This window comes from Gasterosteus aculeatus, chromosome 4, assembly GCF_964276395.1.
Source record: "Gasterosteus aculeatus chromosome 4, fGasAcu3.hap1.1, whole genome shotgun sequence".
Classification (NCBI taxonomy): Eukaryota; Metazoa; Chordata; class Actinopteri; order Perciformes; family Gasterosteidae; genus Gasterosteus; species Gasterosteus aculeatus.
The window spans coordinates 16,767,139-16,794,909 of NC_135691.1; the positions used below are offsets into that span (position 1 = coordinate 16,767,139).

Below are 27,771 nucleotides of genomic sequence, written 5' to 3' on the forward strand. Positions count from 1 at the left end.
CGCTTCCAAAGAGGTTCATGTTTGCACTGCTGAAGCTATCAGCTGTTTGTGTCGTAAAACCACACGCTACGGCGTTCTGTAATGCTTGTAAATAATATGCGTTCTCTGCACGAAGAAACACAATTTTACAGCAAATACCGAGCATGCTAGTTTTAATTCTTATTAAAGCGCTCTGTGTTCGAAGAGGAGACGCGTGTTTTACTGTATCGATTGTTGGTCATCTGTTGAAAGCCTGACACGCTGTTTGTCATTAATGGACATTATGCTTTAGAAACAGCAGTTTACTGAAAGGGTGAAAAAGTATACAAACCTAAATATGTATAATGCGTATCTGACTAAGACATTCATGGTTGAAGTATCTTTATTTTCACATCTTAGGATCTTGCACATCACACATATGACATATTTAACAAGTAAAAAACAAACCATCTAGAACCTATTTAATCTGAAGGATCTATTTCAATGTGCAAAACAAATCTTTAAATTGTGACGGTAAGTTCATCACTTGTCAATCCATGTTGGTCTCTGCGCTGTGGCACTGCTTCTCTGTCCGTTCATCCAGTCGGATAAATTTTACACAAGAGGAGGACAGGAGACCTTTCTCAGCGTAGCGTCTCGTGCTTCATCTCCGATCGGCCATTTAAGTCCTTCCATTTCCACCAACAGGACAGAGACGTGGGAGTGTTTCCTGTGACTGAGACGGATGAGGTCCTCTGCGGCCTCATTCCATGGAGAGCTGCACACTGTCCGTCTGTCCCTGCTGCTGGTCAAACTTCCGGGCTACAAGACAGGAGCACATTCATAAACTACATCGTCCGTCATTGGGTTTTACTTGAGAACACCTCCTGGTGTTTAGCCAAAAACTAACCTGTGGAACATTTAATAATCATATTTTTTTTCCTCTGGGGACAAGGTGAAAAGGACATTTAGAAATGAGGAGCCCAGATGCTGTGCAGCTCCATGGCGCTCACCCAGAGAGTACATCTCCAGCTGCTGCCTCAGGCGGACCTTCTGCAGGCTGTCGTAGAAGTTGGGCTCCGGGCTGCTGCCAGCTGTGGGCGGCAGAGTGAAGATGCGCATGATCTTCCTCTTGTTTCTAGAGAGTTGGGGAACACAGGAAGGGTTTCAGCGAGAGAGAAACACAGAGGGAATATCAGAGCTCATTTCTGACGACTCAAGCAAATATTTCAAATTAAAATGTGTTCAAAGCACAGCGATTTGAGGGTTTACATGAATGCAGAATTGCAACCAACTAAACGAACATTTTCAATGGAGTCTGGCTTGAATTTTTATATTTTGAGAGATGACTTGAAGGGAGGATCCTTCTTATAAACTGCTGCCGCCGTAACACGGGCTGCTTACTTTCTGGCGTACATCAGCAGGCCGAAGCTGACCAGGATCACCAGCAGGTAGACGTTGGTCGCCTCGTTCCAGGCCTCGTGCACGGAGTAGTCGATGGACTCGTGCTCGTTCCCGTGAGCGTCCATCGCAATGCAACGACCGCGCGGCCGATTGCGTGAAATGTAGATTCTGTCGCTCACTTCCAGCTAGCGACCGGAAAACAACTGAGCGCAGTAAACAGCGACGTCATCTCCTTCCTCACGTCTGCTTCCGCTGCGCGTGCTAGTGTCTCATTTCAGTGGCTGCGTCCTTCAGAGGACGTATCCTTCGGGTCGACGTGGGCTGCGTCCTTCGACGACCCGCAACGGCTGAACCGAGCGTCAGAATCAGCTGATTGCACATACACAGAATGGACTCTGCTCTCCATAGAATGCACATACAGTTCATTTTTACACACAGTTCCTAATCACACCTCAAAAATAAAAGGAGCAAAGCAACCACTTTTAGTTTCTTTGTGCATTAATTCTCACGTGTGTAACATTACTGGACTTAGAAAGTTTTATTTTAGGTTTTAGGTAATTTGTCTTCTTGAGGTCCCATTGATATATTTCTGTCGACCAGTTTGACATTGAATGCATTAAAAGTTACTTCACAAGGCTCCTTCACAAACTAAGGTCGGGTGCGGGCAGACGAGCTGCCGTGAGCAGCGCAATCGGTCGGCCAACGATGAGCAGCCTCTGGAGTATACAGCCGACGAAATGAGACGCCGGCCACGTCCCAATCCAGGTGCTGCATCCTCCCGAGGACGCTCATCATGGCGCGTTTCCACCGAGCGGTACGGTACGGGTCGGGTCTGTTAACCATGATTTGGCGAGCGTGTCCACCGCCAACAGTACCCTTACTTGATAGGCGTGGTGTATTCCAGGAAGCATGCAGCAAAGGCTACGTGCTGCAAGTGTGTTGTCTTTCCCCTTGCGGCACGCGCAAATGACGACACTCTCAACCAATCAACGCTCTGCAGTGAGTCTAGCTCCACCCTTTAGTACCAAACAACTGTGCCAGGTACCCCAACGGAAGGGATTTTTGGTACCATTCTCAACTTTTGGCAGTGGAGACACAAATAAAAGGGTACCGACCCGACCCGTACCGTACCGTACCGTACCGCTCGGTGGAAACGCGCAAGGCGATTTGGCGACTCGGCTGTCCCATTCCGCCGGCTGCCCCGAATATGGTTGACGGTTGATTTGGAGTCGTGTCCTTCAACAAAAGGTTACTGTCCCTTCCATCTGGCTGGAGGCTGAGGTCCACGAGGACCAAGACCGCAGTCGGGCTCATCAACAGAGCCCCTGACTGACCGACCGACTCACTTTTAATCGTATTGCTGTCTGTTTGCCTGTGCACTTTCTTTTTGGGGTATTTTATATCCTTTTATATTTAGTTGTTTGGTTATTATTATTCTTTGTTCCATGTATGCACCATCCAACATGACAATTTCCTTGTATGTCCAACATACCTGCCTAATAAACGTTCCTGATTTTACTCCTCTACGTGTTTTTGACAGCTGTATTGACTCGTACATTTGGATATTAACACACAGACGAGCATCTCAGAATATTTTTAAATGGTTACTTTTAAAGGTTGTAGCATTGCGTTTACTTGGGTAAAGCAGCAAATTCCTCCTCCACACAGAAAATATATTGCTTGTATACAATTTTTAGCCAATTCAGTATACTTTTGCAAGACATTAAGAAATATAAAAGTAATCTTTCAAATATATTAAAAATTACAACAAAATATATAGTAATACCAATATTAATGGATTTTAACCAACATTGAGATTAAATGATACCATCTACCTACAGTCAAACAGGTTCCAATGTTATATTAAAATATGTTGGCCATTGCGACGTCAAAGTCATATAAAGTTTACTTTTCATACAATAAAAAAAAGAAAAACCACCATATCCCTGATATGATCGATTGAAAAAACACCTGCGGTTAGAAGGGTTAAACAAAACAAGAAATATCTCCATGTCTTTAATTGGAAGCTGGTTTGCAGCCGCAGGTAAAGGAAACGTAGACACAGGCAACATTAGGATGCAACAACGTTGGTTTATTTGTCGTGTTTACAGTCAATCTGACGGTCAGAGGAACCGATACATGTAGAAACACGGGTGGTGTTGTAGCTGATCAGAGGATCAGATCGGTTGGACTCGACCCGTCTGCCTCAACATTCAGTGTTGAATCACTGAGGCAAAAGTTCTGTTTAAACTCAAACTTCTTTTTTTAACCACATTTAAATCAGGTAAATTATCAGCCATTACATGATACTTTTATACACAAACGCCTTTGTTGCATCACGCTGACTTATATTTTATTTTTTTCAAAAGTATCTTATTTTTCAAAATAGAATTTTACTAATTCATAACTACAGAATACATAAAGCGTCATTTTGCGTTATCGCAGCGATGAATAACTTTATACATGAGACAGAGACGAAGAGCCATGAGCCCAATACGCATAAGTAAATAACATCTGCTGTGGTCCATCGTGTTTGTGACAGCTGGAGAGCAGCGGGAAGGGGTGAGAACAGAAAAACATTAAGATAATAACAAACACACATAAAATGAAGAAATCCCTTCGGCTGTTACTCTTAGCAAATAGCAGCATGGCAGCTACGACACAAAGCTGAGGGGGGAGAGAGAGAGAGAGAGAGAGAGAGAGAAGGGGGTGGATGTCCACAGCAACACGGCTCACGCGCTTAAGAAACCAGCTCCAAGTTCAGCGGCAAAAACTAAACAGGCCACCGGTCGGCAGACAGATGCAATATGATCAGTGAGAACTGCTTATAAAGACGCTCGAGTGCTTCCAAGTTACCGCGGTGGTCGAGTTGTTCGACAGGATACCGTCGCGGGAGTAAACCATTCGTTTAGGTCCGTCTCGGGGGAAAGATACAAAACTAGAGGTTTTTCGGGGAAACAAAAAAAAGAAAAGAAAAAAAAAAAAAAAAAAAAAAGAGGACTTTAGCTAGAAAAATAAAAATAAATGATGTCTGAGACGAACAAACTCAAGTACTTAAACGCTTCAAAATAAGACTCCAAGTACAGCAAAGAACCAGTGGCAGCATTTGAGCAACGATAACCAATTAGTTCACTACCATATCACAATATAAATCTATAAATCTATAGATATATCTATACCCATAAATAAATATAGATATATTTATAAATAAATATACACACGAGGAAAAAAGAAAACGTGAAATCAAACCTTTTTCACTAAGGCAATAAAAGGAAAAAGCAAGCAGTAAATATGCTGTTATTTATCATGTATTTACAATACGCCAGTTGTTCTTTAAAACAGGTGTAAGCTATTAACGAAGCCAGTTGTTAGTTTATGGACTGTGGGGGTGGCGGGGGGGCGCGGTGTGGGGGTCAACATACAGATTCAGTGCTCCTTCTAGGCCTTCGGGGGAGGGCAGAAAGACTGACAGAGCTCAGACGTCTCTTAGCTAAGGGGGGAGGCGGGGACGCATCCCCGGTTTAGAACACAAAAACAAAATGGATCCTCTTCAATGAAAGGTTTCAATGTCAGGATTGTTGCTCCCCAGATTTTTGCCATGGCAACACGTATTTACAGACAATCTGCTTTCACCTAAAAAAAAAAACGCGCCATCAAACCATCCGCAGCCCCGGGGGGACAGTGGGTGGATGTGAAATGCTGCCACAAGGCATATAGCTCCACCCCCTTGGAAGTCATAGACGAGAAACGTAACGTACACAACCTCTCCTACCGCCAGCGATGGCTGCATTAGTGGGGACAGAATCTACCAGCTTGATAGCTGTATTAACCTCAAATACCTCCCCTCGGTACAGTGTGTTTGATGTTGCAACAACTATGTGTGTGTACACACACGCACACAGTTGTGGCAGCATTCAAACTGGCCTTAAGCAGGCTGGACAGGTCAACATTTAATCAAAGCATGATCAGTATGTTAGCATTATTGCTGTAGGCAGGCTTAGCCGTGATCGGTTTCTGGTGCTCTGGGAGGCGGGTGGTGGGTGGTGGGTGGTGGGGCATAGAGGGAGCACTGGTAGTTTCACTGGTGTCACATCAGTATGTCCAGGTCGTCGCCGCGGTCATCCTCCTCAGTCACCCGCAGCGCCAGCACCTCCTCGTTCAGGAACAGCCCGCTCAGGTTCTCCTTGCGGGCCTGCCGCTGCTCCTTCAGCTGCCGCTTGCGCAGAGCCTTCTGCTGGAGCTTCCGCTGCTTGGAGCGCTTCTGACAGAGAGAGAGAGAGATTTGAGGTTCAAGGCTTTAAAACAAGCCAACATCAAATTAAGCAGAGTAGGGGTGGACATAGTAAGGTCCGGCCCCCCTTCGGGCGGCTCACACACTCTCACGGCTTACTTTAGAATCTCGTATACGCTCAGCGGCGCTGGAGAGGTTGCCGTCGCTGTGAGCTCTGCTAATGTTAGCGATGCTGCCTCCGCTGCAGGCTGATGCCGGACCGCCTGGAAGACAGCAAAGACGGAAATAGTTTTTACAAGCAGGTGACTTTTCAAAAAATGGTTGAAATCAACCGTTTTAAAAGCTGTAGTAATGAGAAATTGCAACATTAAAAGGTGCCCTCCTGCCACGGGGGCTTCTCTTGTCGCTGCCCCTCACCTGCCACGGAGTTGGAGGCCGTGGAGCCGGCGGAGGAGCTGGCAGAGCTGACCATGCTGCCGTTGCTGCTGCTGGCCGCGCTGACGCCGCCGGTGCTGGCGCTGCTGTGGCTGCTCCTCTTCCAGCCCTCTCTGGTGCTGCTGGCCCGCTGCCGGGGGCCGTGCTCCCTGATGTAGTTACGCACCTGGGTGGAGAACCAAATATCAGCGAAGGACCTTCTTACATGCGGCGTATCTATAGGTTAAAGTCTTGACGGAGCACTTTGTTTCCGTACGGATGAGACAGCCAAATGATTTTATATATATGCTTCGGACCATTTAATGTATCATCGACTCTTTTCCTAAGATAGAATAACAGGTATGTATAGAAGGCCTATATTATCAATCAGTGTTATCATTAACTGACTAAGCTCACCTGCTTGAGCTTGTCGTCCGTGAGACAGTTGAGCTCGATGATGAACTCGCTGTCGGTGGGGGAGATCTGGGCACAGGGGTCGATGATCTTGATGATGTCCAGCTGCTCTCTCAGGCCCATCTCTGTGCTGACCTTCCGGCTCAAGTACTCGATGTACTCCACCTGGAAAACACAAGAAGCGTGGCTGTGATTTTTCCCTCTCGTCTACAGAGAAAGCTGAACTGTGGATGGGGAGTGTTTAACAGAGCGTAAACGGACTGCCTGGTGAATACAACGCAACGGCTTTGTTCACCTGCTCGTCGTTGGTCATGGCGCTCCATGGTAACTCATCCAGGTTGCGGTGAGGATGCGGCTTTGGCTTCCTCTTGGAAAACAGACAGGGTGAGCTCGGCACGCTCGGGATGATGTCAGAGAGGACATCGCTGCCACTGGCAATGTCACTTCCTGGTAACTGGGAGGACAGAGGAGAGACACAAGAGAAGACCATTAATTATTGCTTCAGCGGGGAAATTCACAGGTTCACAGTGGATTGGTTGAAGTGCAACAAAAACAAGAACTAAAAAAACGTTTATATTGCACTGGACTTATTTTCTTCATTTTTGTTTTATGGTTTATTATTGTGGTTTATTTATCTATACGTTCCCGAATGTGTTTGATTTAAAGACAGAACTGAAAGGAATCACATCACCAGGTCACAACCAACCTGCCACTCAAACTCGCTGTCGGACCAATCCCAGTAGGTGCTGATGGAGGAGGAGACGTCGCTGCAAACGCTGCCTTCCGGAAACAGGTCCAGAGAGGTCAGTTCCTGGTCATCTAGGAGGGAATAGCAGTCCTCTTGGTCCCCGACAGACACAGAGGAGAAGAGCTCCTCGCTGCACTCCGAGCTGGCAACGCTGGTCCCACAGGAAGTCAGGTTCCACCTGGGGAGAAGAGCGAGTGGACGTCAAAAGCTCATCTTGCAAAAGCACTTGAGGAAATGGTTCAGATCGTCTTCCTGTGTGTGTCGTGCACACACTGGAAGGAGACACTTCAACCACCGAAAGACCTTTTACATTATAAATGATATAGAAAGCAGTCACTGAGGGACTCTCTCCCCTCACACACACGTGAGTGAACACAGACACACAGACACACACACACACACACACTTTCCCCTTGCCTGTTGCTGTTGAAGCGGTGCAGCGGATCCGTTCTGTGACAAGAGGAGAGTTGACAGCCAAAGTCGCTGACATCCAGGGTTCCCACGTCGCTGAGGTTTGCTCTTTGGGAGAGGAGAGGGAAGGGCTCCTCTGGGGCCAAGAACTTCTCATACAGAGACTCAGACATGGCTAGATGGACCTGACACAGACACAGGAAAACGGTGAGACCAACCTAACGAAGTCCTTTTTAATACGGAGCTGCACCATCAAATTGAACAAAAGAACACTCAAAAAAAGCTTTACAAAAGAGTTTGTATCTATTGCAGGGATTGTTTACCAGCACTGGGTTGTACAGTCACGCATTACTGTTTCCATAGAGCTATTCATCTTCCATGTCATACAAATTGTTTGTATACAAAAATCCCTGATGCAGAGGCTGAACCACAAATGCTGATATTTTGTATTTAGAATAACTTAATCATCAACACAGTGTCTGTAACAAAGTAACGTTAGATTATTGGTTTCTTTCTATGGTACATTATTTTTTGTAAATGATATGTTGGAACGAGTCAGGCAAAAAAGATAGTTTTTGCAATTCTCATCAACAGGCTAAAGGACATAATGCATCTATTTTCTTAGCTATGCAGAAATTTATCGAGAGGAAAACTGTTACCCATGTGCTGCAGATTCATGTATTTATCATAATGTACCTTCTGTTGTGTGGGCTTGGAAGTGAAATAAAATACAGAGCGAGAAGTCCAAGTGTACTTTTAACGCAACGTTATCCCTCTTCAGCTTTGTGGGCGACGCGGTTTGACTCTTTCAATTAAAAAACATTATGAACTAGAAAAAAGAAAATGGACTTACAAGTTGCTACTGAGTATCGTTAAAGTTCCTTAATGCAAATAAAAGGTAGTTGGAAAAAAATATAGATTTTACGGTACTACAGCAACCTTGCACGCAGTAACCAAAACAAAACGTTATTTCATCGAAATATTCAGCAAGAACAAGATCCTCGTTGTGGCACTGGCACGCAATGGCTAGTCTGTGGCAGTCGTCAGTTAGGTGCCACAGAAGCGACACTCGTTCGGCACCCGACCTACCGCTTTAGAAAAAACGTTTTCACACGCAGCTCAGGGAAACAACAGAGAAAACTCAGGAGCGTGAGTTGACATTCCGTGAGTTTGCGACAGCAGCGGTGAGGATCACGGAGCTCCAGAGCTCAAGGGATTAGATTTGTATGATAAAAGAGGAATACGAGGAATGTCTTTTCCTAACTTCTCATGAATTCTAACCATCTTTCCTTGAACCTATGACGGTTTCCATGGAGGTCAAGGAATAGTGGTTATGAATAGATCTGATGAGGTACTTTTTATGACAATTCGAATCCAGCCAGTAAACTAAAGAAAACTAGTCTGTTTTTTCTGTTATATTTGTGTATTTATAGTACATGTGTTGTTTGAAAACTGTTGTAATGTTAATTTTAAAACATAAAAACATGCACATTGTGTGGATAGTGAATGGTCTTTATCTGTATTATTTTTATATATAGTAAGTATTTGGTTAGAAAATTAACCGTTTTAATGTTATTTCCTTTGCACTCATCCCACGACCTTTGATCTGTGGTATGAAGTCATTATATGTGACATGCAACACTTCAACTCAAGAACAATTTGTAATATTACACAATATTATAAACATTTATTATACAGGCATCTACTATTTAATTCATATATTCCACCATTTTTGTGAAGCCAACACTTCCTTGTCGGGTGCCGATCAAGAGTCGCCGTTGTGACCCCTGACTAACACTTAAGTGCCAACTCTTTGGCACCTAGCTGCCACCGAGGTGCCACTGTCCTGGAGCCTGACTGACGCCTGCCACAGACTTGCCATAGCGTGCCAGTGTCACAGGGAGGATCTCGCTGGCTTAGTTAGCATCATAAGATTCTGGAGTTAGTTTGCGTAAAGTCTTTGCTGGTAACATTTGTGACGTTAGCGGACGGCAGTTAGTTAATGTTAGGGGCGTAATGTTGCATGCTAAAGAGACTGCTAATGTTAATTGGTACGTGTCAACAACGTGAAGAATCCAACTCTACTAGCTGGCGTTAATTGTTGTTATTGTCAACAGAGTAAAATACGTGTCTGTAAAGATATTGTCGTACGAAAATACAAATATAAGAGTGCGGCACTAAATAATAGTTGCATGAGGGTGCATGTAACCTTAAGGTTTCAATACACGTGTACGTATTTGGTAAAGCGCAGTCTGCGTTTTGAGCACAACACCAGCTAACGTCGTTAGCTGCTATCGACAGTCGCTAACGTTAATCCTGCGAATGTCAGCTTAACGATTACCATGCCACAAAACGACACTTAACTAACCTCAATTTCGACCCAGTCCCGCACACACCACATATAAACGGTTTACACACATGGCGACGTTGCGATATAGGAGCTAACCACATTAAAACACAAACCTTATGTCGTTCAAAGAATGATTATTTCTTCCCCCTCCATTTGCAATTCCTTTCTCTTCCAACGATGACCTCAGTAAGTTGTCACCGCGAGACTCCCGGGAACGAGCGCGGCGTCACGTGACTTGGAGGCGGAAGCTATCGCGTAAACACAAAAAACTAGCTCCGATGAAAGAGAGCTCTAACGACTGTTTTTTTTTGGGAGTTTGTCTTTTTTTTTGTTATTTTTAACGCCACACACGGTTTATCAGTGCACGGCGAGTCATGTCTGTGAGCCACACCAAGGACTCCAGCTTCCTGGGAGGAAGGATACCACCAGAAATAGACTCAATGTCGAAAAACCTAAAGGATGTGGATCACGAGATGTTCAGAAAAATACTGAAAGGTAAATCACGTGACTAACGTTAGCTGCTCGCGACGGCGTCACTTGTTGTCTCTTTTCAACCTTTCAAGCTCGACGTCTAAATGCCCCTAGCTAATACGTGTAATAGCTGCTAGAGGAGTCACGCATTGGGGCATCGGCGGCGGCTCGCGTTTACCCCGCGGTCGGGGTAGTTGACATGACTCTGCGGGCTTCCTGTGTGTCCAGCGGTGGTCAGCGGGCTGGAGGGGAAGGACTGCAGGGAGGTGATGAAGTCCATCGCCGAGAGCAGCACCGTCCCCCAGGAGCGGCTCGGCCACGTGGTCTCCGGCGTGTACCGGGTCCTGTCCGAGGCCGTCCGCGTCCCCGCGTCCTCTCTGAAACAAGAGGTGAGCCGGTGTCCCCTTTCCTTCGGCGTGACATTCATTCTGGCTGCTTTGGATGGTTGGATTGCTCCGTGCTGATTCCTACGCAGTATGTCCGTGGTAACACTGACAAGCACGGATGACATTACACACGCCACAGAGAGAAAATCATTATCTCCAGTGTAAATAATACAATTAATGATTCCGAACAACACGCCTGTGTGGGTATCCATCGCATCCATCGCACATTCACTACACATCTATAACATGTAAACATTGTAAATGTTGTATAAATAACACTTAACGCCAGGTTTGTGTCCACGTTTAGGCCTTCAGAGAGGATCTCAGAGAACTGAGGTACGGCTCGTCGTTTAATCACACCCTCCATGTTCTCATGCACTGTGCTGACTTTGTTTTTGTCTGTCAGGATACCAGAAGAATTCATCGCAGATTTCTCCAGTGTGGTTTTTGGCAGCAGGTGTGTTGAATTTACACGCTCTAAATTGTTGTACATTTTAGCCCGTGTGGTTGTGTGTTTTCTTGTGGTTGGCGTTTAGCAACGCAGGGATGACGTCATTGATGGAGAGATCCTTGCTGTGGGACTCCTCTCCTTGCATTTGCAGGCGTGCAGATCTAGACGCAGCGACTGCCCGGAATGACCCACACCTCCCCACGGTAGAAGACTTTAAATGGAGGGTGGACGTTGCCATTTCCACGAGGTAATGTGCCAACTGAGAGACGTTCCGGCCTATAACGGGTCCATCAAAGCCTTTCTACTTGTTTTTTATGTCTCTACTTTCTTTGAAATAAATACAAAACCAGATGGATTAGTTAGTGGTACGAGTCAGCTGACTCCTTCTAATGATAAACATGGGTTGGAAACATGTATTCAATACAAGTCATTGGTCTCCTCTGTCTCCACAGCTCTTTAGCCAGAGCCCTGCAGCCTTCTGTCCTGATGCAGATGAAACTATCAGATGGGAGCTTTCAGCGCTTCGAGGTACTATTGATTTTTTTTTTTTTGAAGGGTTTTTTTTCTTCTTTTTTTTTAAGAAGTGACCAGTTTTCACTCAACTGTATGTGTTCCAGATCATGAATACAAACTACTCAGTAAAATTCTTCTCTTTTGACACCACCACTGAAGACGCATAGACCAACATGCCTAGATTCATCATGGTTATATATTCTGGACAACAGACACAGCATTCAGATTGTATCTGGTTTAATGTGAAAGGCCTGTCTACGCATGGTCATTGTGTCCATCTGGTGAGTGTTCAGTTGTTACTTGTTACATAACAGGATCACGGGCGAATAATCGAGGAAACGTTTATTAATCACAGCTTAACCAAGAACCTATTTCTGATACACCGGACTGTAAAGTCTATTTGTATGTGCGGTTACATCACGTTACAAAGAAGAACAGATGCTATGAAACCGTTCCATTTCTTGGCAAATCAGCCTTTTTCCAACAAAATATTGGCAGAACCAATTAACTCAAACGAGTAACTATTGTAGTTTCAGTGTTCCAACAGTCACAACATTTCTGCCGTCACAACTCCGAAACAACAAATATAATATCAGATTAACATTGATCCTTTTTGTTAGAAACATACAAATGTGCACTTAAGAAAAAATGAGTTCCAAAGAAAAAAAAGGATCAAGAACTAACTTGAAGAAGTTAGTGAGACGCATTGCCCAGCGGGGGGCGCCACACTCCAGACACACATACTGTACCTGCCTGATGATTTCAGGACAACTGCAGCTCTCAAAGTAGGTTACTCATATGGACAGAAGCAGGACGGAGGACTTGTACTGCAGCCGTTACGTGATCAGATTACTCCAGAATTAAAATGATTAGCAGCAGCGGCATCCGGTGTGCACATTCCACTGATGGACGCACCTCATCTCCCGCTCATGTGTGTTTCTCGGGATCCGATCCAGATTCTGCTGCTTTGTTCTCTCTTCACATCCAGCAGATGTGTCTTTTTTTAGTAGAGGACCAAAGGGATGATGGCTTCAGTCTTTAAAAGAGGAGTTGAGAGTAAATCTGAATAAATAATGTGTGGCGGTTTAGAATACATTTTTGGGAGTGAGCCAATTTCGCCCTGCTGGGAGGTCAGAGGTCAACTCCAGTTGTTGAAATACAAGGGCTGTTAAACTTTTTAGATCTCTCTAAGAAACATTTTGGATATTCTTAAATGGTTCTGCAAACCAACAACAATCAGGTTTTTTGGGGAGGGTTTAACCCAGGGGTGGGCAAACCTTCTGGCTCAGGGGCCACATTGACTTTTAAAATTTGACAGACGGCAGGCCAATATCAGATGGTTAGAGAGTGTTCATGTCAACCAATATAAATTAGAAGTAAAAGCCAATAACTAAAAAGTAAAGTGAACAATTTTACATTACATTGCATTTCAGTGGGAACAGTGTGGTTGGTCCCCCTTTTTTGCCAGTGCATGATAGTTTGGTGTCAGCTTTGTTTTCTCAGGACAGATCTGAGGTGTTCATCCGTGAACTGGGATCTGTGGCGTGATTTGTTGTTTGAAAGCTCGGACGCTCTCATTTGTGTACATTTTAATGCACAAACTGATCTTTCCCTTTTAGCTTCATGTTCAGCCCATTCATGTGTGTCAGTGTGTCTACAGCCAAAGCAAAATCACGAAGCCAATCTGCGTCGCTCAGCTCTGGAAAACCATCAGCTTTCCCGATTGTTATACTGAGCATGGTTTTCTTCACTGTTTTTCTTACTGAATGTGACACAATACGTGTGAATATTGACTGAACTAAAATTTCCAAACCCCAGCTTTTAAAATCATTCCAAAGTTATGAGTTTCCACATAACTCAAAAAGCTTTGCTGCCGGCCTCCTGTGCGGCAGCAGACTGAGTCACAGAGTCAGGTTGAGTTTAATACATATTTCAGTGAGATGTAGTGACTCAAAAAAACGTCCTCTACCCAACAGCTAGCGAAAGTACATATATGTGTTTTTAACAATCAAAGCAGGGTGGGGGAGCGGCCTACGGCAACATTATGCTGTGTATCCCTAGAAGCCTCGTCTGTTTTTCCTCGTCAGTGAACGGCTGTTTTGTCATTCAGGTGCCCGTGTCTAAATTCCAGGAGCTCCGCTACAACGTGGCTCTCATTCTCAAAGAGATGAACGACCTGGAGAAGAGGAACATCCTCAAAATCCAAGACTGATTCACCCTGTAAATGGCCTGTTCATTAATGAGTTATTGAATCTGCCCATCGTGTTCTCATGTGACGTGTTGGCGTTCCACATATTAACTGATGACGGAGTGAAAAATGATAAGGACACTTATCCAGCTGGCTGCACCATAGGACCGCCTGACAGTGACCAGACTGAAGACAAGAAGACATGGACCCGTGGTCTTTATTTCAAAAGAAAAATTGGCCTTGTTTTTGCCTTGTACATTATTGGATTCAGGGGTTGTTGGGAGATTGGAGACAACTGCAACGCCTCTTTTGTGCCAAAATACGAATGCAGTCAAGTGTTCCCGAAGAGCCTCTTTCCCTGGTGTCATGTGACCTGGTCTGAAAACTGCACATGCTTCTGAAACACAAGGATTTGTTTATCAAGAAATGAACCCTTTTTTTACACACACGTGTTTCAGACCACTGATGGGACAAACATGTTTGCTTGTCCTTCGCTTCGTGGCATTGTTGTATAAAAATATAAATTGTGGATCCTTGTGGTTATTTTCTACGTTTGCCATCAGGACATCAATGCTCCTTACGTCTTCAAACCACATGTTTCTAATAAAATATCCATTACTGTACAAGCAAATGCTGATTTGTTCAGAGGTAACGATCCCTTCATTCAACACATTCACCTACACATGTATGGAAATCCGTGGACACACAAACAACTAAAGCACTGGTCTCATCTGAAGGTTTAGCTGTAAAGTCATATAACCATGATGTTATTCAACAAAGTCTTAATCATTCAGTGAGTCAAGCCTTATGCACTTGCTTCTAAGCAAGCGACATGACTAATGTTTGTCTGTCCACACGGAAATATCTCAACAGTTATATGATTGATGGTCCCCAGAGGATGAATCCTATTGACTCTGGTGAAGAAAAGTCTCTAAAGAAAATTGGAAATTGGAAAGTTTGTGATAAAAGTTTGTACACACGTTCATCTTGCAGAATACTAACGTTGTTCATCACTTGACTTTTCACATTTTAATCCATCTAAAAGTTATGTTAGAATTGTGTTCACCAATTATCATATCGTAATGGAACACCAGAACAGCATGTTCCGTTTATGAGAACACTCACCAACTATGATGTGACTAAAGTTTCCTTAGTTGACCCTCAATGTCAGCAGAGTGTTAAAAGCTAAACTTTAATATATTAATATTTGTTATTAACAAGTAGCAAAAATACAAACCTTTTTGATACGGATTTAAAAAGGCCACAGATCTGTTCTTTACTTTGATAAGTGACAGGCCTGTTCCCGACATACACGAGATATTGCTTGTTTTAGACGCAAGTGCATCCTTGTTATCCCTCTTCCTCGTGTAAAAGGAGACCTGCTGGTTGGCCTGTTTAGATGCACACATGAGGGCATTTCAAGATGTAGGACACCAGGATCTGTAAATACTGTGTGTTGGCGTGCTTGCGTAACACTCTTGATTGTCCTCATTTGCATATATACGTCACTCCGTCTGATTTTCAAATGTTTGTCTGTCTGCGTGGAAGTCAGTGGTCGTGTCTGTGCGCGAGATTGAGTTCACAGGCCAGACAGGTTGACCTATATTTTCCAGCACCAGTACTACCGACATGGACACTGATCAACTCACACACACGCGCAGCCAACAGGTTTTATTCTGAGGCCGCAAGATATCGTGTGCCTCTTTAGGTCGTGCTGATAATACCGGGGGATGTAGTATTTGTGAGAACAATCCCTTAACCAGAGTGATTAAACTCTGACCTTAACCTACTTCTGCTTTTATACTAGTCAATGTAGCGGGCCGGCTCCCGATACAGAATAACGGAAGATGCTAAAGATATAGCACAAAAGTATCATTACAATGAGAGAACCCTGAGTTTATTGTATTGAGAAGGGATATATTTTGTTAATATTATAGTTATCTCTGTCAGGTGGATCATGCGATCTGTCCTGTGAGTCTGTGACTGAGTGTGCACCTCTCTGTCTGTCTGCAGCCAATCTCGCATTCTGCTGCAGAAAACCGGTATTGGTTGTTTGGCTTACGAAACCACCACACACACACACACACACACACACACACACACACACACACACTGCCGTGCATCGCCCCACCTCAGCTGCCGCTGTGAGGCTGCATGACTCGCGTTATGCGATAGCTTCATTACATCAACGCTTGTTCTTCAGTTTGAGTGAAGTGTGATTGGTGACACCGTATATAACATGGGGTGTCAGGGTCTTATTCATTTAATTACACAACAAAACAGTGGTAGCTGTAAACGCAGCTGGATGGGAGAGCTGAATTCGACTGGGTGCATCATTCCAGACGAAACGTTTAAGGAACATTGATCACACTTTTTGATGAGTTAATATCTGGCCAGGATTCATTGCCTTAAGTTGTAATTGAGGAAAATGGATCTGAGGGGCAGTGAGGGGGGGTGACGGACATGTCATAAGAGCTCCACTGCCTGTGTACCACAACTGTTTGCATAGCGTTACGAGGAAAAACAGATTTCGTAACAAAAACAAAGATGGGTGAGCAGTTATGCCTGCTTTACCTATGCATAAGCCACCGTGAAGCAATCACGTGACAACTTGTAACCAGCCACATATTTCCCCTTTGTGATTACATCAACATCACAGGCTGGAACGCCTCTGGACGACAACTCCCATGGGTCGGTTGTTGTGTGCAGAGACACACAGGACTCCTCCGTGTCCGTCAGACGGGCTGCGGCTCCCGACCCGTCACCGACTCCGTTACATGGCAGGTTGTTTTGTAACCCTTTTCCCAAACTCGCCCAATGAGCGCAGCTGGCCGGCGCCACGTGACACGCAACTTTTACGTAACGCCCCGCCCCCCCCCCCCCCTCCTCCCGCGCCCGCTCCTGTGGGAATATTTCGGCGTGCTGGGTGGACTCGGTCATGACCGCGGCAGCGCACGCGAGCGGGAGCCGCAGCGGGTGTTTGTCTCGGACACGCTTCGCACGGACGCGGCGGACGGACCTCTGACGACCGGCCCGCACATGGGGACGGAGAGCGGGAGCGTGCGGCGGCTCGCTGCGCGGGCTTTCCAGTCGAAGAACTTGGACCCGGCGGTGGACGTCTACGAGTGCCAACCGGCGGGTCCCGGAGATCCAGAGAGGCGGCGGGAGCTGACGGGCAAGCGGGCTGATGCGCTCGCCTTCGGGGGCAAAGTCACCGATGCTTTCGAGATGTACCGACGAGCCTCGGAGATCGAGAGGCTGAACCCGGTTCTCCTAACGAACATCATAGAGTACCTGTCGGCCGGTATCGGGAGGCAAAACGGAGGCGACGGTCGAAACGGCACACCGAGGAAAGGATGCGAGGCGGCGGGCTCCGGGTACGAAGACTTCTCCTGTCGGATGTGTCTGAGCTTTCTGTTCGAGCCCGTGACTCTGCCGTGCGGACACTGCTTCTGTAAAAAGTGTCTGGAGAGGGAGCGGAAGGAGACGGGGCTGCCGGCCGTGTGCAAGGAGTGCCGGGACACCTCCCGGGCGGCCGACGTCCAGAGTTACCGGATCAACGTGGTGCTCAGCAACCTGTTGGCCAAGCGGTTCCCCGCCTTGCACCGGGCCGGCGGGCTGCGGCGGGAGGGCAACGGGCTGTACGCCGAGAAGAAGCTGGAAGCCGCGCTGGAGAAGTACAACCGAGCCGTGTTGATAGGTAGGACCGCGACGCACTGCACTCACCGCGGGGTCCCTACTGCGCGTGTGGCAACATCGCTTACTTTTTTTAATTTAAATCCCGCTACTTTAAACTCTACATTAACTCTATTGCGGTTTGCTACCTTTCCAGCGTAACGCGATGTGTGGCCGCTGGTCGTGCAGCGACGTCACGCCGTTATGTGACTTTGTTTCGTAAGTGCGTCATGACCTCCGCTGACACGCGGAGGGGCGGCTCGCTGCCTCCGCTGGCATCCGCGAGCCCCGGCGCCGCGCGTTGGATAACGCCGCTATGTAGGCTGGCTGCTGGCGGACCGAGCATTGCGTAAGCGCGTAACACCTCCCCCCCACCACCCCCCACAGCCCCCACAGCCCCTCTCACTGGATAACGACTAACAATGAGGCTGATGTGGGCCAAGGGAACTATTTCGGGTCACCACTAGAGACTCCGGGGCCCAGAGACGCACCCGAGGTTAGATGTAGGCGCGGGTGAGCCGAGGCTTGTTAAAATAGGCAGCCATGAAGTTGGTCTCATGGCAGGCACTGTCACACTGCGCGCGCACACACACACACACACACACACACACACACAAAGGTATGGTTTTTCTATTCAGCAAAAGTGGCCATAAAATGTGTAACTTCCATGTGTGCCGTAAAGCTGGCTAAAGTAACCAGGGTGGGTCCAGCTAAACGGCATCCTTTGACAGACCCCCGGGGCGCTTAATCAACCACTGACACGGATCTCCTCTGGCTCAGGAGTCGACTGGACCGACTGGTCTCACTTGACCTCTCGTATTGTGTGGTGCTGCTGGGCCACTGGACCCGCTGGCTGTGCAGGTTCAGGGTGACTCCAATGCTTTCCCCCAGGCTGTTGGAAGCACCAGTTTGAATTTCTTCTGCATCTCTCTCGTCCGCTGCCCCCCGCTGCCCCCCGGCTGACGCTGTTGCAGCTGCTCAGGCATTAAAGACTGACTGACTGTTGCTCAGCCGGCCCCCACGGGGACAGAGGGGGGATTCGATGAACAACATCGAACAAAGAATCAGTTATCTGTCTTTTTTTGGAAGGTCCAGCTTCAAACCGTTCTTTAGGAGACGGGTTTCCTCATCAATGTTTATTAAATAAAGGCACGTAATTCCAAACAGAACTCTTGTACACTAGTTATGAATATGTTTTATGCCCCTAAACAAGTTGGCCCATAGTGTTTGCACATTTACCACTTATTGTGGGATTCAGTTTTGGTTGTTTTAGATTTGTATCTGCGTCAAGTTTAGATCAAGCTAATTGCTCTCCTCCCATCTCACACTGTGTGCTAAACTGCATTCCCACCGCCACAGTCACCTCGAGTTATTGAAGATCTTCTCCTTTTTGTCTTCATTTGAGGTGACGCATCCCCTCCTGGTTCCCATATGTCTCACTGCCACATTTGCATACGTTGTTCAAGTTATGAAGCCTGAAATGTGGCCGACCTTGATGGTGCTGCACGGTTTTGTAAGACGGCCCCCTTTTCTTTTTTTCTTTTTCTTTTTGCATAACACGTTTTGTAATGTGCAGAAAAGCGTTCTATATAAACATGCCTTCCTTTGCGTAACTCGAATGCGTTACGTAACCCGTGTATTGAGCTTTTTGGTGGCTCGTTTTCCTTTTTTTGCTCTGCATTATTTTACATTATTATTACATGTCATTTAGCTGACACGTTTATCCAAAGCAAATTTCAACCATAAGGATACATTATGTTGTTATTTTGATTAACCCTCCTCCCCACCGCCCCACCTTTCAGCACCCACGGACCACATACTCTTCAGCAATCGCTCCCAGATCCACTCCGGCCTGAAGCGCCATGAGAAGGCCCTGAGGGACGCCGAGGTGGCCTGCAGACTCGCGCCTCACTGGTCCAAGGTATGGCAGACAAACGGTTCCTCCATTTATATAAACATGTTATGATCAGTGAGCATTGTTCAAATGCACGTCTGCCGGATAAATGATGCGTCTTGGTCCTTCCTGCAGGCTCATGTTCGTAAGGCGCAGGCCCTGGTGTCCCTGGGCAGGACGGAGGAGGCTCTGAGGGAGTACCTGGTCTGTCTGTCCATAGAGCCGGACTGTAGACTGGCCAAGGCCGAGGCTCACAGGGTAAGTCCCTCATTACATTGTAGTGGACAGCCACAGATTAATATCTATTATTCCACGTGTCCCCCCCCCCTCCAAAGACGTCGGGAAGTTGTTTTGTCAGGTTGCTTGTTAAGGCTTGCAACGGTTATTTTAATTGATGATTTATTAAATGTCAATATGACGTCCTTGAACGTATCGTTCTGTCCGCAGCTCAAAGAAATGAAGTTTTCTTTCACTGTGGCGCAACAGAAAGCAGGATATTAAATATTCACATAATTCCTTCCCCCTTTTTAGTAGTTGATTTACTTCATAGTTAAAAACTAATTGGCCGTTTCTAGAATTGTGATTTTATAAATGCATGCAGAATAATCTCCTCCCTGTGTGTCCTAACTTCTCTCAGCTACTCTGCCACCTCCTGGCTCCGGTCACCAATCAGGTCCCTGAACACATCGCGGACTACTCCAACGCGCACACGTCTTTCAGAGCACACGTCAAGGACGGCGTCAGCCCTCCGCACCAGGTAAGAGGCTCCCGCAGCGGCTCCTCGTAAAGAACAGCGGGACGTTGAGTGGACACAAGGTTCCATTTTCCTTCTCCCGCCCTCAGATCTTCCTCAAAAGGAAGCAGAGAAGCACCGAAGAGGAGGAGGAAGAGGATGGACAGGGGAGGCGAGATGATCGCAAGAGAGCAAAGTCTGGTGAGCTTTTGGAGTTTCCAAACACGTGCACGCAGCCGAGCAAAACATGCTCGCCGTCCCTCCACTGGCGGCATACGTGTCTCATTTAATATTCTTTGATCTCCCCCCTCAGAACCTGCAGAGGGGACGGACCCGCCCGGCTCTGCGGCTGGTGACGTCTTGGACCCGACAGATCTGGATTGTTCTCTGTGTATGAGGTGAGGTTTGCATCTGAGTATTTACTAAGACGGTAAAAACCGTAAACCGCCTCAAATTTACATGTACTTCACAATTCTTTGGCAGTATGTCAACAGGACCTGTAAGATCGGATTTTAAGCTGTTGTCCCCCCCCCCTGCAGACTTTTCTATGAGCCAGTGACGACGCCGTGCGGTCACACCTTCTGCCTGCGGTGTCTGGAGAGATGTCTGGACCACAACCCCAAGTGTCCGCTCTGCAAAGAGGAGCTGTCCGAGGTACGTCCCGGCGTCATCGAGCGCTCGGCTTCTGCATTGAAACTGTCTCTAATTCAGTCCGTATCTCCCCCTCCAGTACCTGGTCCAGAGGCAGTTCTGTAAGACGGTACTAACGGAGAACCTGATATCGAAGTATCTTCCCTCTGAGCTCATAGAGAGACAGAAGATCCACCAGGATGAAATGGCCGAGTTCTCGAAGTGAGTTTGTGCCCTCCGGTTGCTCTCCTCCGCTCACTGACACAGCGCTGCTGCTGTTACTGTGGGTAGAGACCTACTGTAGGGGACGCAGGTCTGACCTCCGGCATCAAGTCCTACCTTCCTGGAGGCAGAAGCTCTTTCTAACACATAACGGGAGCATAACTGAACCTCTCACAGTCTCCTTTTGTTTATAGTGGCCGTTCCCCGGATGCGTTTAGGCAGAGCTTTCCTGCTTAGTGTTGATATTGTGTTCCCGTGAGATACGACTCCGCTGTGCTCCGTGTTAAACGCATGTTCCCCTTCATCTCCGCAGTCTTAACAAGAATGTGCCTATATTCGTGTGCACCATGGCCTTCCCCACGGTCCCGTGCCCGCTCCACATCTTCGAGCCGTGCTACAGGCTGATGATTCGCCGATGCATGGAGACGGGGACCAACTGCTTCGGCATGTGTCTGGAAGACAACCGCAAAGGGTGAGTGCGGGACTCGGTGCTTGAAGTGTGGCGGGGGCTGCGTGTAGTCCCTCCCCCGCGGGTAGGAGTATGGATCCAGGAAGCCGTGTAACGCGCCCTCCTCCCGTCTTCAGGTTCGCCGACTACGGGTGTCTGCTGGAGATCCGCGATGTGAAGTTCTTCTCCGACGGTCGCTCAGTGGTGAACACCATCGGCAGACGGAGGTTCAAAGTTGTGCAGCAGAGCGAGAGGGATGGATACAACACGGCCGATATCGAGTACCTGGAGGACCTAAAGGTGAGAGGGGGGGAGGACTGGGCAGGTGAGGGAGTAGCTGCGAGAGGCACGATGGGAAAGCTTGATACAGGAATACCTTGAGATATCTGACAAAGGTGTTGTGTGTGTGTGTGTAGGTGGAGGGTCAGGCGGAGCGCGAGCTGCATGCGCTGCACGACGCGGTGTACGACCAGGCCCTGGTGTGGGTCAACACCTTGAAGGCTGAGCAGAAGGAACGCATCGAGGGACACTTTGGAGCCATGCCCCGGAAAGACGCTGAACCTCAGGTACACGCGCAACCTTAACAGAGTCCCGCTTTAAAAGTCCAGTTACTCCGCTTACGTGTGTTTCTCTCAAAATAGAACAGGATTCCTGGCTGAAAAAAACGTTTTACAAAGCAAAAACATTATGATGATGATAACCCGAACCCAGATAATACCAAATAAACAGAAAGCCTGACATCCAGACACGAGAAAAGTAAGAACGATCAATGGGAAACACTGAAACGTAATATGGTAGATGAAGCAATAAAACCAAATGATAATAATAAAATAAAAGAAGTAAAAAGACAATATAGCATGAAAGTGATTGAGGACCCGAAGGCTGAACAAAGAAAAGCGACTTTACCAAAGAAATAGATAGATAGATACTTTATTGAATGAACTTCCCTCTCTTCCTGCTGTCCTGTGTTGAAACCCCTCTCCCTTTGCGTCCTCCTCCCTCAGGTCAGTCCAAACGGACCCTCGTGGTGCTGGTGGCTGCTCGCCGTTCTCCCGTTGGAGGGCAGAGCCCAGCTGCCCTTCTTGGCCCTCACGTCTCTAAAAGATCGCCTCAGGGGCATCCGCAAGGTGCTGCTCTTCATGGCCCACAGCCGACACCGGGGACATTAAGCGTCCACAGCGGGAAAATGCAGTAACCCACCCTCTCCGTGCCCGCGCACGCACACACCCGCACACACACACGCCCTCTTCCAAAGCAGCAGTTGACCTGCTGTTCTTCCTTTTTGAGGCATAAAGGAACTGACGCTGATCGCGTGGCACCTTCCCTCTTTGTAGCCGCTTCCCGTTCAGAACGCAGCACCGGACTCACTCACGGGTCGGCAGCACAGGGAGGGTTGATGTGAATGCACTGATCTTCCATCCACAGCATTATTTACTACAAAAAAAAAACTTCAGCTATGTTCAGACAGGAAGGAAATGGTATTTTACAAAAACCATAAACAACCTCATCGTCCGTGATAAAAGTGCAGTGTTTTTTTTTTTTCTTAACAATCTGTGTGTTCATCAACAAACTACTGATGTGACTCCGCTTGTCCAGGTTCCACTGCTGCCTTGCGGCCTTCCTCCATTTTTGTAGTTCACGCTCTTCCTCTGGAACGCAAAACAAACCGTTTGGTTTCTCTGGCGTCTCTTCTGAACATCGCTTTAGCTCACTCAGCCAACCAATGTCCCCACTTTCTATGTCTTTAATTGTGTACATAAAGAGCTTATGTGCAAGAGACAAAACAATGAGTTTGCCTCACTAAAGATAAAAATAGTGATTATTCGCCCATTACCAAGGGAGGATCTACAGAAGATGTGTGTACTATTCTATCCACCTTTAATTGAACTAACTTTTTTTTATTGGCTGATATTCCTCCCATTGTGTCTCTGTGTGACTCACACATGATGCATCGGGCTAACAAATGACTGGACCTTTTTAAATGGTTCTTCTCTTCCTGCCGGACTTATATTTTGAAATGTTTTAATTTTTATTTATTTTGGAATTATTTATTCTTGCAGTGACATTGTTTACATTTCACCGAAAAATAAGTTTATCTCCTTACTTTCCAAAGGCTTTTGTTTATTTTATTTTTTAACGTTAAACCCCGAACATCAGCAATAATACTCTGCTGGCTGGAGGGTATTATTGCTGTGAAATAAACACTATTTACACAGTCAAAAAGGCAGCATGGCTGCCACTGGAAGTTGTCCAGGACAAACTCTGGAGACTGGAGTAGAGGGCGGATTTCCTTCCACGCCGCACATTTTCAGATTACTGTTGACGTGGTCAACGGCGTCTCCACGGCTGAGACACGTCCAGGTTCAGACAGAGCGACATCTGGATTTCTGATACCATTATGTCCTTTGTATTTATTCGCTATTCATTCTGCACTTTCACTAGACGTAAGGGAAAGAACCGGTGCAATCAGGCCTCGGGATGTGTACTTTCACTCGAGTCAGAGTACATAAGTATTTGGATTACCGCCATTTTACAGTCATATCTTCTGGTGGTTTAGCCGGTAGACGCTCCGCGATGAGTAAAGGCCAGTGCCTTCTGTAACAGGAGATAGTGTTACACAGCAGGCTCCTTTTACGGTAGATTTCTCCCCCTTATGGCAATTACTCCATCAAAATCACATTTGAATAGAACCGCAAAGCACATAAAAGGGAATAAAATGAGATAAAACACATTTTGAACCAACAAACGTATTTGTGAGAAATTGATGGTGTCTGAAGACATTTTGAGGCCTTGCTGGTGTCTGTGATGCGGTGGTTTGTTTCATGGCAAGGGACACTCTGAAAGAACTAGAGATTATTGAGCCTCGCCTTCCAACTCTTTTATTTAATACACACGTGTTGGATTTTTACATGTTACTATGTCAATCGGGTTCTTTGTATTTTATATGTTTCTTTACCTACTGGTGTATCTCCTCTTATTTTATGTGTGTATCAGTACAGGGAGAGTCACGTCAAGTCGTCCTCAGTTTGTATTTTATATATTGTAAGGGCCAAACCCGTTTCATGCTATAAAACGGAGAAACTGATTTAAGTATAATTCCAAAATATGTTAATATTTTCCCAACAATGTTTTGTTGATAATGTATTGTCAGATGGTTGCACAATTAAACTATCCAATTCAATTGGAAGGTGCTTGTCTCGGAGACACAACAAGCACGTACTGACAAAACAGAAATGACCAACACTCTAGTTGTCTCTGCGTCATGTAAGCAACTCTTGTCCTCTTGTTTGCTGAGATCATAACTGGCAACAACTAAGCTGCCCTGGTGCTCAGACTGCGTAGTAAAGGGAAAAGCCGCTAGTCAGATACGATCAACTCTCCAGTGTAAAAGCATATTACTTTTAGAGCTAAAATCCAATTTAAAAAACCCATCTGTCTGTAGACACATGATTTTCCATTTATATTTGTCCCATCTTAAAAAATGAAGCATGACACCAAAGGGATGTTTTTGTTTAAAACTGATACCTGCGAATTATTGTCCATCTGTGACCGTTCTAGTGTTCAGTTCTAGTGCCTTAAGTCGCTTTTCTTCCATTTAAACGTTGATGTATAAACTGCAACGGCAACTACTGTGTGCTAATGTTGTTCTGCGACCACTTGTGGTTCTCTAAATAACATCTTTGGAAAATGTCTTCAAGAACCTGGACTGTGGCGGAGGTGTTTGTGCCAAGATGAGTTATAACCAATAAGGCCAATTAATGCTAAGCGTTGAAATCTTACATATCCAGTCTGATCAACACACAGTATGACATTTTGGTATCAGTGAGCATATTAAAGTTAAATAAATTACTGCCAGCGCCAGCAGCTGGCTAGCTTAGCTTAAAGGGACAGTTCACCCCAGAATCAAAACAACAACACCCCTCTTACATTGGACACACATTGGTGCGAGCAGTTTCATGTAGGAACTATTCAATTTCTACAGAAACTCACACCAAAACAATCTAAATAGAAAAATAGCCCTGCAGGTTAGAAGAAACCTACATATTTTGATTCTGAGGGTGGAATCTTTTTTCAAAGACACCGTGGGATCAAATAGACTTGTTCCCCAAACTGGCGACCACCACGCTTCGCCTCATCCCCCGCAGTCCTGGTAGAGCCAGTTACAGCAATTCCAATTGCTGCTATTTTGTGTGTTTCTACATATATACGATGATTTCTGAGATTGGGTTGAATCAGGAAACAGCGCAGGTTATATGGCCTACGGCGTGAATACAGTGGCATTTGTATAGGTGCTTGGTTTTGAATTCCTGGGTTTACGCCTGCCGCTGCTGACTGACGCTGTCGTCTGTGTAGCACTCCAGACTCGTGGCGCTGACACGCCGCGCTTTAATTTCCTTTCCTTGGTGTCGGGGCGAACAGAGCACGCCACTTCCTGCGTAGCTGTAAAATGGCTTGAGATTTGAACGTTGCGCGCTCACCAGAAGTGCAACCTCACAGTTGTATGTAATCCAGCTATGCAAAAAAAAAAAGTCCAATGGTAGTTTATTAACTATTGATATCATGACCTTTCAAAATCCAACCACTGCAGTAAAAAACAATACTTCCCGAAGTTCTTGTGTTCCTGTCATTGTTGTGCTAATCTGTGTTCAAAGTGAAGTGTAATAAACAAAACAAATATTGTATATCCTCCTTCTCAACAGCCTCCAAAATGAACCTTTCTTTGGAATTGTGCTCATGTTAAATTGCACCGTCATCAGCTTATGCCGCTCATGCCGAGCTGTGACTTCAAAGGCTTCTGCGTAATGCTCTTGACACCGATCCTATTTGGGGAGCACTGATTCACCTCACCCGGCAAAGTGTACGACCTCATATCCTCTGCTGTTTTAAGGGAGTTGACTAAATTGTGGTGCAACGTTCATGCTTCGTGAACTCTGAAAAAATCTCACGGTCTTAAAGAAAAGCTTTGCCGAGCGCTCCTCATAGTTTCAGAGATTACAGTCGCTGCATTACCCAGCTTCCTTCAAAGAGCTCCAATGAATGAATGTATGTATGTGTCGGCATCTCTCTGATATTCTCTGTACATGTCTGTATTTTTTATGGCAAACCTTAGTATGTATTACTTTTGCAAAATTAAAGCTCTGAAGATAAAACATTGTGAATTAACCAGAAGGTTTTCTGTTCTCGGTCCTGCAAAGTACATTTCGGATTACTGGTTGATAATTCATGAAATGAATCCAAACCTTCAGTTTACTACTTGTGAGCTGAGTGATGTGGGAGCCAACCCCCCCCCCCCACAGACTAGTAAAATCCACCTACCAGCACCTTTAGGCCACCCAACACTTAAAAATGAACGCTTGATACCTTGTTTGTTTAATCTTTACCAAAACTGTCTGTCATTGTAGGATTTTATTTTTCGGTCAATCAACAAACTTACCTAAAGTGAATTTAAGAGTATTTCCCAAAATGTAAAACTATTTATTATGATGCGATTGGTCGGGTGCGTGCATGCTTGCATCTGTGAGCGAGTGTGCACCTGCTTGTCCGTCCACGGCTTTCTCCCGAAGGACGCTGCGTGATATTGGAAGTGGTCAGATAGAACTGCACTGCTCACAGTCGCAGTGAACCGCGTTCTCTGCAGACTTTGTTGTACTGCTGCTTACTGCCTGCCGGCTCCTCACAAACTAACTATAACCTGGTATGCGGATGCCAGATGATTATAGGCTGGATTCACTCAATCGCTTAATACAGCAGTGATCCCAGCGTGGCATTAAAGGGGTTAGAAGCAGACGCAGCAGAGCAGATGGAACAGGACTGGCGTTGGGTATAGCCTATCCAGTTGCACGAGGTTACATTGTTAGAATGCAACACCAGCTCCTATGTGGACTTGTTGGCATTTCCTAAGTAAGGCCTGTTACATACCATAGAGGTTAGGTAACAGCTCCAATTACGCGTTAACATTCAGCTCTGTTTAGTATTCGATGAGGTCAGGAGAAGGTAGGCTGAGTGAAAAAGGTTTGGTTCGGAGCTCATTATTGTCAAATCCAACAGTAATTCTGCACCACTGCTGTTGCAAGAATATGCAAGATGTTTTTCACAAATACGTCATCTCCAATATGTTTTTTAAGCCCACTTGCGAAAGAATATATATATAACATGCGCGCCATGTGTAAATGTGCGTCACTCAGTTGGAGGCAGAGCAAAGTATTAGAGGAAGAGCCGTGTCTCCTTCT

General features: G+C 46.1%; 4 protein-coding genes across 4 annotated transcripts; 2 read left to right on the top strand and 2 right to left on the bottom strand.

Moving 5' to 3' along the window:
- Nucleotides 1-343: 343 nt before the first annotated feature.
- On the bottom strand, nt 344-2,883 carry smim19 (small integral membrane protein 19). Its single transcript, XM_040173189.2, has 3 exons — nt 1,363-2,883; nt 972-1,096; nt 344-780 (listed from the first exon to the last, which is right to left on the bottom strand). Exons 1-3 carry the CDS (start codon nt 1,485-1,487, stop codon nt 722-724), a joined length of 309 nt encoding a protein of 102 aa, XP_040029123.1. The 5' UTR covers nt 1,488-2,883; the 3' UTR covers nt 344-721.
- A 550-nt stretch (nt 2,884-3,433) lies between these two features.
- Nucleotides 3,434-10,186, bottom strand: fam199x (family with sequence similarity 199, X-linked). Its single transcript, XM_040173232.2, has 8 exons — nt 10,044-10,186; nt 7,587-7,765; nt 7,128-7,347; nt 6,717-6,875; nt 6,425-6,586; nt 6,011-6,194; nt 5,753-5,856; nt 3,434-5,623 (listed from the first exon to the last, which is right to left on the bottom strand). The coding sequence occupies exons 2-8, from the start codon at nt 7,751-7,753 to the stop codon at nt 5,450-5,452; spliced, it is 1,170 nt and encodes a 389-aa protein (XP_040029166.1). The 5' UTR covers nt 7,754-7,765; nt 10,044-10,186; the 3' UTR covers nt 3,434-5,449.
- commd5 (COMM domain containing 5) lies at nt 10,101-14,570 on the top strand. The gene is made up of 7 exons (XM_040173233.2): nt 10,101-10,425; nt 10,630-10,790; nt 11,095-11,123; nt 11,194-11,244; nt 11,390-11,485; nt 11,691-11,766; nt 13,862-14,570. Exons 1-7 carry the CDS (start codon nt 10,305-10,307, stop codon nt 13,961-13,963), a joined length of 636 nt encoding a protein of 211 aa, XP_040029167.1. The 5' UTR covers nt 10,101-10,304; the 3' UTR covers nt 13,964-14,570.
- A 2,138-nt stretch (nt 14,571-16,708) lies between these two features.
- Nucleotides 16,709-26,691, top strand: LOC120817242 (LON peptidase N-terminal domain and RING finger protein 3). Its single transcript, XM_040173230.2, has 12 exons — nt 16,709-17,639; nt 19,417-19,535; nt 19,644-19,766; nt 20,146-20,265; nt 20,352-20,442; nt 20,555-20,639; nt 20,781-20,895; nt 20,972-21,093; nt 21,407-21,565; nt 21,679-21,841; nt 21,958-22,107; nt 22,546-26,691. Exons 1-12 carry the CDS (start codon nt 16,757-16,759, stop codon nt 22,708-22,710), a joined length of 2,295 nt encoding a protein of 764 aa, XP_040029164.2. The 5' UTR covers nt 16,709-16,756; the 3' UTR covers nt 22,711-26,691.
- The last annotated feature ends 1,080 nt before the right edge of the window (nt 26,692-27,771 follow it).